Here is an 11,217-nt window from a genome sequence, read left to right as displayed (position 1 = left end):
ACAGTATGCAACTACCAGACTCAAATTAAAATTAAAATCTAGAAAACACGCAAAATAGACTAAAAGTAAGTAAAAGTAAGTAAAACAGTGGAGCGCGCGCACACACAAACAAGCACGACGATAAATGCACTTCACACAAACGTTACTTGTCGCGGGCAGACAAGCGTTAATGTCGAGCCCTGGAACAGGGACTTTCACAAATACAATGTGGATATAAATTTGAATTTTACCTCTAGAACCCGAAATGGAGGCTTCTCGTTAGTCACGGCTTATGGTCACCTGTGCCGCAGTGTGTTGTGAGGAAGGCTCAATAGGGTTTCCTGAAGCGTTTATGCAGGGGCCGCAGAGTCTGACTGAGAGTCCGTTATACAATATGATGTCCTAATAAAACCACAAACAAATGGGCGAAAATAAAATACCAAGTTTAGTTATCTTAACTGTAAATTAAAAAATAAAACTTATGTGCATATGACATGGCGGTAAAAAATACTGTGAGGAGAAATGTATTATTATATTGTACTAATTAATAGTTCATAAAATCGTGCCAAAACGTGTTTCCTTATTTTAATAAATAGTTGCCATGTTTTTCTTTAAATTCGTTTTAATTAAAAATGAGATAAATTAGTGATTGCGTGGCCACAACTGATTAAAAAGAGGGAACAATTAAAACAAGTGAAAGAATCGCTAATTCGTAAAACGAGGAACATGTGCAGGGTTTTGTAAATTACACCTTAACAGGGACTTTCACAAAAACAAGATATCAATTAACACATACCTCATAAACTCTTGACCCAAAAAATGGAAGCATCTCGTCAGTCAATGCGCATGGTCACCTGTGCTGCTCAGTGTGTTGATGGGGTTTCCTGACGCATTTATGCAGGGGTGTACGATGAGTGACACGCGCTGCTGGAAGGCTCGGTGGGCGGGGTTTCCATGCAACTCATACAACTGAGAAATCTTTGTTGCATGAACTAGTCTGATTAAACGGATTAGTTGGGCACAGGTAAACTTAATATCTTATGTACACTCAACATTTTAGTTGAACTTACTTAGGAAAATAAGTGGAGTCAACCGAATCTTCAAATCCTTTTTTACAGTGTACATGGCAAATGTAATGCAGAACTGAACAATTGCATACAACATGTGCAATATATTTATGTGTGTGTGTTAAATTTAATACAACGTATAATATATATATATGCATATATAAAGGCTACGTTTATAAAATATTTGGATTTAAGGGGGCCCATGGGTGGAACCGCGATATGGCTTGTTGTTGTTAAATTTGTTTAGATAAAGTCTGTGATTTAAATAAATGCGAGTCCTGATTCATAGTTAGAACGTTGTGATATTGTGATTTTTAATGTTACAGGTTCGCCCTTTCTGAGCCTTTAACGGTCAATTTTGCATTAATCCCTAGCGATTGGTTTGTGTGTGTGTGTCTTTGTGTGTTTACAGTCTAATGTTGATCCTGGACCGTCATAATCATTCACGGTCTAATGTTGATCCAGGACCGTCACAATCATTTAAAATATAATGTTGATCCTGGACCGTCATAATCATTTACAATGTAATGTTGATCCTGGACCGTCATAATCATTTACAATGTAATGTTGATCCTGGACCGTCATAATCATTTATAGTGTAATGTTGATCCTGGACCGTCATAATCATTTACAATGTAATGTTGATCCTGGACCGTCATAATCATTTACAATGTAATGTTGATGCAGGACCGTCATAATCATTTACATTGTAATGTTGATCCAGGACTGTCATAATCATTTACAATGTAATGTTGATCCAGGACCGTCATAATCATTTACAATGTAATGTTGATCCTGGACCGTCATAAACATTTACAGTCTAATGTTGATCCAGGACCGTCATAATCATTTACAATGTAATGTTGATCCAGGACCGTCATAATCATTTACAATGTAATGTTGATCCTGGACCGTCATAATCATTTACAGTGTAATGTTGATCCAGGACCGTCATAATCATTTACAGTCTAATGTTGATCCAGGACCGTCATAATCATTTACAGTCTAATGTTGATCCAGGACCGTCATAATCATTTACAGTCTAATGTTGATCCAGGACCGTCATAATCATTTACAGTCTAATGTTGATCCAGGACCGTCATAATCATTTACAGTCTAATGTTGATCCAGGACCGTCATAATCATTTACAGTCTAATGTTGATCCAGGACCGTCATAATCATTTACAGTGTAATGTTGATCCTGGACCGTCATAATCATTTACAGTCTAATGTTGATCCAGGACCGTCATAATCATTTACAGTCTAATGTTGATCCAGGACCGTCATAATCATTTACAATGTAATGTTGATCCTGGACCGTCATAATCATTTACAATGTAATGTTGATCCTGGACCGTCATAATCATTTATAGTGTAATGTTGATCCTGGACCGTCATAATCATTTACAATGTAATGTTGATCCTGGACCGTCATAATCATTTATTGTCTAATGTTGATCCTGGACCGTCATAATCATTTATTGTCTAATGTTGATCCAGGACCGTCATAATCATTTACAATGTAATGTTGATCCAGGACCGTCATAATCATTTACAGTCTAATGTTGATCCAGGACCGTCATAATCATTTACAATGTAATGTTGATCCAGGACCATCATAATCATTTACAGAATCAATGAATCGGCTAATTTTCAGCCTTTACTCAGTTAAAATGTATGAGTTTGTTTGTTAACAAAGTACCTTTTTCTTTATCTACAGTTCAGCAATATTCCATGATGGAGGAGTTCATCAAAAAGACTGTAGAAAATGAAGAGAGGAGGAAAACAAGACTGAAAAACATAAAAATCAAGGTGCATGTTTTTAAACAGGATGAGCCAGAAGAGAACTTCATCACAGAAATAAGGAACAAAGAACACAAAAAATCATTCAGGACCACAAATTGTTCTAGTTTGCAAGATCTAAAAAGAGGATATTACATATTCCATTGCAGAAGATCTGGAGATGTTTTTAAAAGAAGTCACAGAGTTGTCGGGTGTAAAGCCTACATCTCTTTTAAAGTAAGAAATGATTGAAAGGTCACAAAGTTGTCGTGCAGAGGATATTTACCCAGCACAATGGACACGATTCTTCTGAAGAAGATGGCCATTTTCAGCAGATTCACCCTCAGCTGGTGGATCAGATCAAGAAGTGGATCACATTAGGAGTAAAACCAGATGTTATCCTTCTTCAAGCTAATGAGTGGTCGAGAGCTCAAGGAGAAGCTAATTATCATTCCAGAGAATATTTTGTTACCCCAGAAGACATACATAATATCCGTACTACTCTGCTTCGAGGGAAACACCTTGATAAAGATGACTGTAAGAGTACAGACAAACTGTTATTAACCGGTCCTTTCAAAGATGATGTCATATTTTATCAGCCTCTGGGGAAGGATCATGACCTTATTATTGTTCTTCAAACAGAGTTAATGAGAAAAGACATACAGGACCATGGGAGTAACATTGTGTTCTTTGATGCCACACATTGTGTAAATCAGTATTCCTTTCCACTTTTCACATTGCTTGTGAGAGATGATCATGGTCATGGTAATTTTCAGGTAAATTAGTTTTTTTACTTTTGCATTTCAGGCATTAAATTTGTATTTAATTTAAGGTTTTATGTTGTGCTCTTTTTTGCTTGTAGACTTATAATACTTATTTTTGTTTATTGCAGAAGACTGATTTTGACAGAATGGCTAAGGAATTTCTGAATGACTTTTCTCACTATCAAGACGTTTGCAAGTACTTCAAGAGGCACTGGGAACCAATAAGTAATAGATGGGCTGATTATGGACGTTGTTATAACCATGGGAATTCAGAGACAAACAATTTAATAGAAAGGTAATTTCTGTCAGAAAATACTTAAGTTAAATAAAATATATTATATATACAGTACAAGAAAATAAAATTGTGTGCAGTTGATACACTACTGTAAAAGTACACATGCTAAATAAATATGCACATAAACATGGAACATAGAAATTACTCTGATGTTAACAAATAAAATTAAATTGGTAATATTTTACTTCTGTTATGGTCACATAGTCCTATGGTCATTTTTAGATCAGTCGAAATGGTCTAGTTTGTGTTTTACCCTTAACCCAATATGGTCACTTTTTCCCATAAAATTGTGCATTTATTTTAATACTATCATTTTTTCTTTTATTTAGATTTTTCCATCGACTGAAATACCAATTATTATCTGGAATAAGAAATCGACGATTGGATGACTTGCTTGATGGCCTGCTTTGCAAGACAGAGACTTACTTTCAGATCATAAAACACTTGCAGTCAGTTGGAAGAATGCCAAACTCCATTGCCATGACATTGGAGGAAACATTTAACAAAGCCACAGGAATGATGGAAAAAGGCTGGCCTAACCTCATCACAAGCGAATCATCAGACGCATACAATGTACCATCCGAACAAGACCCTTCACTTTCCTACAGGACCTGCTCTGCAGAGTGCTTCTGTAGTTGCCCTGTTGGTGTGAGAGGTCAAGTATGCAAACATTTGGAGTTGCTAGATGTAGTCAAAGATAAGGATAGTGATTCATTCCCTGATTTTGCTCTTCAGCTAGAAGCTCATGCAAAAACTTTACAAGACAAAGGTCACTTCAATCTCTGTGGTGACGAAAAAATGGAAATCAGTGTGGAAAGCCTTTGTGGGAGAGGAACATACCATGCATCTTTGAAAGCCTTTTCTTGTACCTGTTGTACATTCTCATAACATAGTATTTGTCCCTGCCTTATTCTAGCACAACAGCTGTTTGGCATGACCATTAATGAAAAAAAGTGCTGTTCTGTCAATCAAACTGACACTGCTGATTTGGATTTCATGCAACAAGACAGCAGTTCAGACTTCCAGAAACTAGAGGACGTTCTTGAAATAGTCAAAATATGGCAGACCGTTCCAGAGCACATCAAGCTGCAAATAAATGATCTTCATGTTAACGTGCACCAAGAAGACAGAAGTCTTCGGTTAAAAAGACACTGTACCAATGACACTTCAAAGAAAATACGGCCACTCTTCCCACGCAATGCAAAACACGGGAAAAAGACTGAAAAATTATCAGCATCAAAGAAAATCTGCATTTCTAACACAAATTCAGAAGGGTTTAAAAGAAGAATAAAAACAAGAAAAGCAAGAAAATCCAAAGAACACAAATAGAGGACTGAGTGCAGAATACCTTGTTTGAAAATTTGGGATCGAGTTAAGTTGTTGTAGTATTGCCTTTTGGTTAACTGGATGGTCATTCCTAAACAATGTTTTCAAAAATCTATAAAGAAATTTTAATGTATTTTTTATTTTGAAAAATGTAATTGTCAATATAAATGTGATATTTTAGATGCAATATGTCATAGATTAATTATTACAATTACCTTTGCAGTGCAGAAACAGCTTCTAAACATTTGAGGTAGTACAGTTTTACTTTATGTAAGACTCTGTTTCATGTAAATGTTCAAAAGAATAAACCATAGTTAATTTGTCAATAAACATTTTTAATTATTGGTCACATTTTACAGATGTAAACAAATAAATGGATAATAATTTTAAGCATGTTTTTATTAAATTATCAAGAGCCTTTTAGACAAACAGGATCGTGTTGACCCACATAATATCAAACTTATACTCAATTGAGAAAGCCTTGTAAAGACGAACTATAAGTAGAAATAATCTGTATTCTGTAGTGATAAAACTGAAAACAATGGTTACTGATTTAACCTGAACATTCACAGAAAGTTTGGTGTTGATAGCGGTAGAAACATGAAGGTTTTTTCTACTGCATTTCATTTTAAACTTTCTATGATGAAACCTAACACCCCATCAACTGCCTGTGGGCCAAATGTGTGGGTTAACAAACTGAATGGTGATGTAGAGTCCAGGCCTGTTTGCAAGTTGGCACGTACACTAGCAAGAGTTGTCCTTTAATAACAAAGATAAAACTGTTAGAATTAAGTCAAAGTCAACATGAGTAGCAACATAGCTGTGCATTAAAGCAATAGTTCACCAATCATGAACATTTTGTCATCACTCACTCTGCCTCAAGCTGTTCCAAACCTGTGTGAGTTTCTTTCTGCCGTTGAGCACAAAAATATATTTTGAAGAATGCTGGTAACAGCTGACAGTGACCACTGACTTCCATAGTATTGAAAAAATATCAAGTCAGACAGTGGGCACCAACAAGTGTTTTCAAAATCTTTTATGTTCGACAGAAGACAGAATTTCACACAGGTTTGGAACAGTTTGAGGGAGTGTAAGTGAGGACAATTTTCATTGTTGGGTGACTTATCACTTTAAGCAAATGAACTATACCTGGTCACGAATGCACTATGTTCACTTATGTCCTTGCATACCAATTCTGGACTGACATTTTGACATAGGCTTTTGGTTAGACCAGTGGCTAATTCTGAAGCCTCCCCCTCTGTTAAAGCACTAAAAATGCTTGTCTTAGTCTTCATTTTCTTGGGAAGGCTGAGGACTGTTTCTGGCAAATTTTTCCTGCGACCCTTAAGAATAAACAGTAGTGTGTTAAAACAAGAAAAAGAGAAATCAATAGTGAAACATACATATAAAACATAACTATTCTTAAAATAACCATTATATCAATGTGATTATAAACTTACTCCTAGCAGATCTCTAAAAACATTAGAGGACATGTTCTCCCCTTCTATTCTGCGCTGAATTTCTTCTGTTGTGACAACATACTGGGTCTTTCTCTGGCCAGTGAGGGCTAAGCGTCCAAAAACTTTAATGCCCTTAATATCTTCTGGGTTATTCAGAGAACAATCTGCACCGACACTTGCCTCTCCTCACTTTCATGACCTGCATCAACGTCTATGTCAGGCATTTGTGGCTGTCTTTCCTCCTTGCTGTCTTGCTTCTTTTCCTTATTTGATGAATCACTTGCCTTGCTGTTTTTACCCTTTGATTGGTCTTTTTTTACTTCGACTTTGTCTGTTTTGTACGTTTCCCTTTTCTCTCCTCCCTGTCGATCCTTATCATCTGGAGTTTGTGTTGTGCTTTCATCTGTGTGCTTATTTTCTTGGTTTTGTAGATATGGAAACATAACATTTCCTTCTCCACCTGCTATTTAAAGCATTCACATGAATAATTGCATTAGCATAATAATTTCATAAAAAACAAAGATACAGGAAAACATCAAAACTTTTGTACAAGTAAATATTTGTTGTATACTGTAATACACAACATATCTTCAACATTCTGGCAGTTCTGATGTCACAATACAGAATATAATTAATATCTAATCACCTTCTCTAAGATTGATTTTTTTCAAGTAGAGTTAAATGCTTCAAGTGCTTCTCAGTCGCCATTTAATCCGAAAACTGCAGCATCTATCTTAATTACTACTTTTAATTGTGTAATCACTTTTAAGTGAAATATAATGGTTAACAAAGGCTTGAAGTGAAAACTGCTTTATATTCAGGCATGCATAATTGTTGAGCAGGCTTTCTTTTACAGGTATAATGAGTAAAATATTTTAAATAAAAAAATTATGCTAATGAAATATTAGAAATTGCAACACTGAGGCGTGACCAATGGGAACGCAAAATGCTCATTTGGGTCAACAATTCTTTTGCAGTTAAACTGGATCTTCTTTTCCTGTTTTTGACAAACTGCTGACCCAAAGAGCATATTGTTTCCCCATTGGTCATGCCTCAATGTTGCAATTTCTAGTATTGCATGCCTTATAATGCGCATTTGATATTTTCTTTACTTCAGTGTATATTAAATGTTTTGTTTTACTTTTTTAAGTATTTTTAAAAGAGAAATAATAATAATGCAATATCTCTGGAGTAGGAGTGTCTTTACACTCTTTTAAAACACTCAGGTTTTTAAAGGAACTGGGGTACTACTTTCTTCCGCCATGAATTTCAGCCCAGCATAACAGTTAAACAAACATCCGTTACTAATTTCAAACCATGACGTCTTTTAAATGTGCGCTGTGTTGCTTCAGTGAAGTTATTAGTGAGAAATAATGAAGCAGAACGTGTGTGTGAATGATGCGTTATTCCCATTACACTGCAGCACTTCCATCAGATTTGAGAAAAGAACTGTTTTATAATAACTAATAATTATGCATGCCTGAAAATAAAGTTCTTACTTTAAACTTGCAAATTATGCACTCATTGTAAAAGTGTATTAAAGGGATAGTTTACCCAGAAATGAAAATTCTGTCATCATTTACACACCCTCGAGATCAGTATAAATGTCTTTGTTCAGATGAACACAGAGAAAGATATTAGGAAGAATGCTTATAACCAAACAGTTCTGGGTCACCATTAACTACCATAGTAGGAAAAATGACAATGGTTAAAAGTGCCCCTGAACTGTTTGCTGTTCTACATTCTTCAAAATATTTTATTTTGTGTTCAACAGAAGAACATTTTTAAAATGCATGTTAGATATCCTAAAATTGCCAGTATTGCAGAGTGTAACGTAGCTTTCCTTCAATGTTAACGATCTGCAAAGTTGTTAATCAAAATAGTCTGTGATAAATGAAGGTATTGTCTCTCAAAATAGAAAGTCGACTTCGAACCGCCCGAACAAGTCGTTTTGGTTTCAAATCTTTTGAGTGTAACTTCTCTATGTCACGAATAAACACATTTATATAATCCCTGCCTGCCCACCAAACAGAAACGATCTGACCTGCCCACAAACACTTCCGGTAGTCATTTCAGACATGCGGCTCTGACGCAGTGTATGCAAAAAGACCAATCACAACTAAGTAAGCCTGCTGACCAATTGGAGCACAGTGGGCTCGCGGTAGGGAGGGGTTTAGAGAAGTGGAAAGTTTGAACTGATTTGAATGAACCATTTAGGGATCTTTGAGAAATACGGAGATAATTAATGCATATTTTGAGAAAATGGCAGCGTTTTTTGACCTTTGATGCATTTAAGCATGTTTTTGGGGACTAAAATACCTTATTAGGACACTTACAATACCAAGGTTACGTGCACTTTAAGTAATTTGTCCTACTATGGTGGTCAATGGTGGTCAAGAACAAAAAAAGAAATTTAGACAGAATTGGAACATCTTGAGGGTGAGTAAATGAAGACAGAATTTTCATTTGTGGGTGAACTGTTCCTTTATACCTTTTCTCATTGCATTTTAAAGAGGGAACGTTTTTAATGACAGCAATCATTTCTTTGCTAATGTTTTTAGTTTTCACAATCTTAGGTGATGGTATTCCAAAAAAGATAAACAGCCTCATGTGCAGTGTTTTCTGGTTAAACACAACAGGTAGTCTCTGTATACAGAGGTACTGGCAGACACATTCAGTAGTTGGAATATTAGGAAGACTTTTTCAGAAACACTACTGTAAACTGTTAAGCCACACACAGGTGAGGCATGTCATTAACATGCACAGAAACCCTGATTTAAAATATACATTTTAAGAACTGCAAATTTACTTTGAAATACAAAAATCTAAACGTTTATGTTCCATTCTGTTATTCATTGCAGTTTGAACTACTTGCTATTTTCATCGGTGCACAGTGTTGAATAGCTGCTTGTTCTTAGAATTGAAATAACTTACGACTGCAGATCACACAGATGCCACAAGGTGTTCGCTGGCATCTCGAATGGCTGTGCACACCACATTTGGGACAGCATACCTGAAATGAAACAATGCTTGGGTTTCTGAAATGTATTGCAGCATCAATTGGATGCTTCTAATTACCTTGTCTTTCGTTAGGACACCCCAGCACACTGTACACTTTATAGTTCTATCTGCAGGGGGAAACATAAAATTAGTCATTTCTTATAAGACAAATGAAATTATTTTATAAAAGTGAGTACCTAAAGAGTTGAACAGAGTGTAGCAGAATTGTGCCCTCAGTTGGTGTATTTCCACTGAGGTATATCCCTCCACCAATATTTGGCCATCAAGCAGGGCCTGAGCAAACTAAAATACAAATGAAGAGAGCTTTTTAAAGCGGTCATGAAATGGAGAATAAAAATGCATACACTTCTGAGCTACAACATAATGATAAGTCACAAGTTAAGCGAATACCGGTGTTCATCTAACATATTAAGGTCTGGGTAGATAAGATGGTTAGCAAATAATTAGTTCTCAATCTCATAATAATGAATAGAACACACTGCAATTTTCTGAACTCAAAACTAACTCCCCAGTTTAAAATATTGTTTATCCTTTATACTCTTCTGAAACACCCGAATTTGAAATAGGGATAATTATGACATCACAATTTTTACAAATGAAAATTTTGTAAACACTGGACGTTTTTTGGCACAAAAAAACTGCAAACATTATAAACTAACCTATAGGAAACAATATAATAATCTGAAATTCCATTCCATTACCCCATTAAAATCTTTCACATAATGCATAAGTAAAACTACATCCACTTTTTAAAAAAATGATAAAAGAGGGAAAAAACATAGACCTACCATTAACACATGGACACCACAGGAATGTCCATCCTCCTGTCGTGGATGGGGCACATCAGTCCATGACCATTTAAAGGAGCAGCCCTTAGCTTTGGCAAAAGAACTGAAAAATAAAGTTATTAGCCATACATTCTAATTGTAGTGCTGATATGTGGTTTTGTCATGTTTGGTCAATTATAGTGTGCAACATTTCACAATTATACAAAAACATTAGCAGAACAATTTTATCGTGTAGCTCTGAGCCATAAACACACTTAAACACACTGTAAATTGACTACCTCCAGTTCATCAGAATGTCATTTTTCTTTTCCTCTTCTTCACCAAATGGATCCATGTATGTGATTGCTTGTTTTTTTAGGTCACAAAACTACAAAATAAGAACAGATGATTAGGACACAAAATCATCTCATATTAATCCTCAAGTGTCTTATTTATTTACAGAGACAGAGAGCAAAACATAAATGGTCAGTCATAAGCATTAGCTTGTTATATTGCATATTTTATTGCACTTAGTCAAGTATTTGGCCTACTTACAAAAAGTGTCCAGTGGTTTCCATTTTCTAGGTTTGCTCCAATAATTTTACTGTAGCTTTTAAGTATGTTTTTCTGGAGTGACAGAATGTTTAATGAAATCAAAATTAACTTCAGTTTTATATGGAATATCATGTGTAGCATTTAACACCTTCAATTTATCATAAATAATAAATAGAAAATACAATAAATTATGTTAAAGT

At 35.3% G+C, this 11,217-nt stretch overlaps 1 protein-coding gene and 1 long non-coding RNA gene across 2 annotated transcripts; one reads left to right on the top strand and one right to left on the bottom strand.

Moving 5' to 3' along the window:
- The first annotated feature begins 3,737 nt into the window (after nucleotides 1–3,737).
- On the top strand, nucleotides 3,738–5,065 carry LOC130550251 (uncharacterized). The gene is made up of 2 exons (XM_057327671.1): nucleotides 3,738–3,888; nucleotides 4,218–5,065. The coding sequence occupies exons 1-2, from the start codon at nucleotides 3,740–3,742 to the stop codon at nucleotides 4,774–4,776; spliced, it is 708 nt and encodes a 235-aa protein (XP_057183654.1). The 5' UTR covers nucleotides 3,738–3,739; the 3' UTR covers nucleotides 4,777–5,065.
- Nucleotides 5,066–9,937: 4,872 nt separating this feature from the next.
- Nucleotides 9,938–10,867, bottom strand: LOC130550250 (uncharacterized). Its single transcript, XR_008962374.1, has 3 exons — nucleotides 10,762–10,867; nucleotides 10,484–10,586; nucleotides 9,938–9,977 (listed from the first exon to the last, which is right to left on the bottom strand). It is a non-coding gene; the product is annotated as an uncharacterized LOC130550250 (long non-coding RNA).
- Nucleotides 10,868–11,217: the final 350 nt, after the last annotated feature.

This window comes from Triplophysa rosa, unplaced genomic scaffold, assembly GCF_024868665.1.
Source record: "Triplophysa rosa unplaced genomic scaffold, Trosa_1v2 scaffold26_ERROPOS59660, whole genome shotgun sequence".
NCBI classification, from domain to species: Eukaryota; Metazoa; Chordata; class Actinopteri; order Cypriniformes; family Nemacheilidae; genus Triplophysa; species Triplophysa rosa.
This window is presented reverse-complemented; position numbering and strand designations above follow the sequence as displayed.

Bases quoted from the DNA above. Each gene is read 5' to 3' on its own strand.
- LOC130550251 (XM_057327671.1), top strand. From the start codon at position 3,740: ATGGCTAAGGAATTTCTGAATGACTTTTCTCACTATCAAGACGTTTGC. The intron at 3,889-4,217 runs GTAATTTCTGTC...TCTTTTATTTAG, and splicing joins ACAAACAATTTAATAGAAAG to ATTTTTCCATCGACTGAAAT.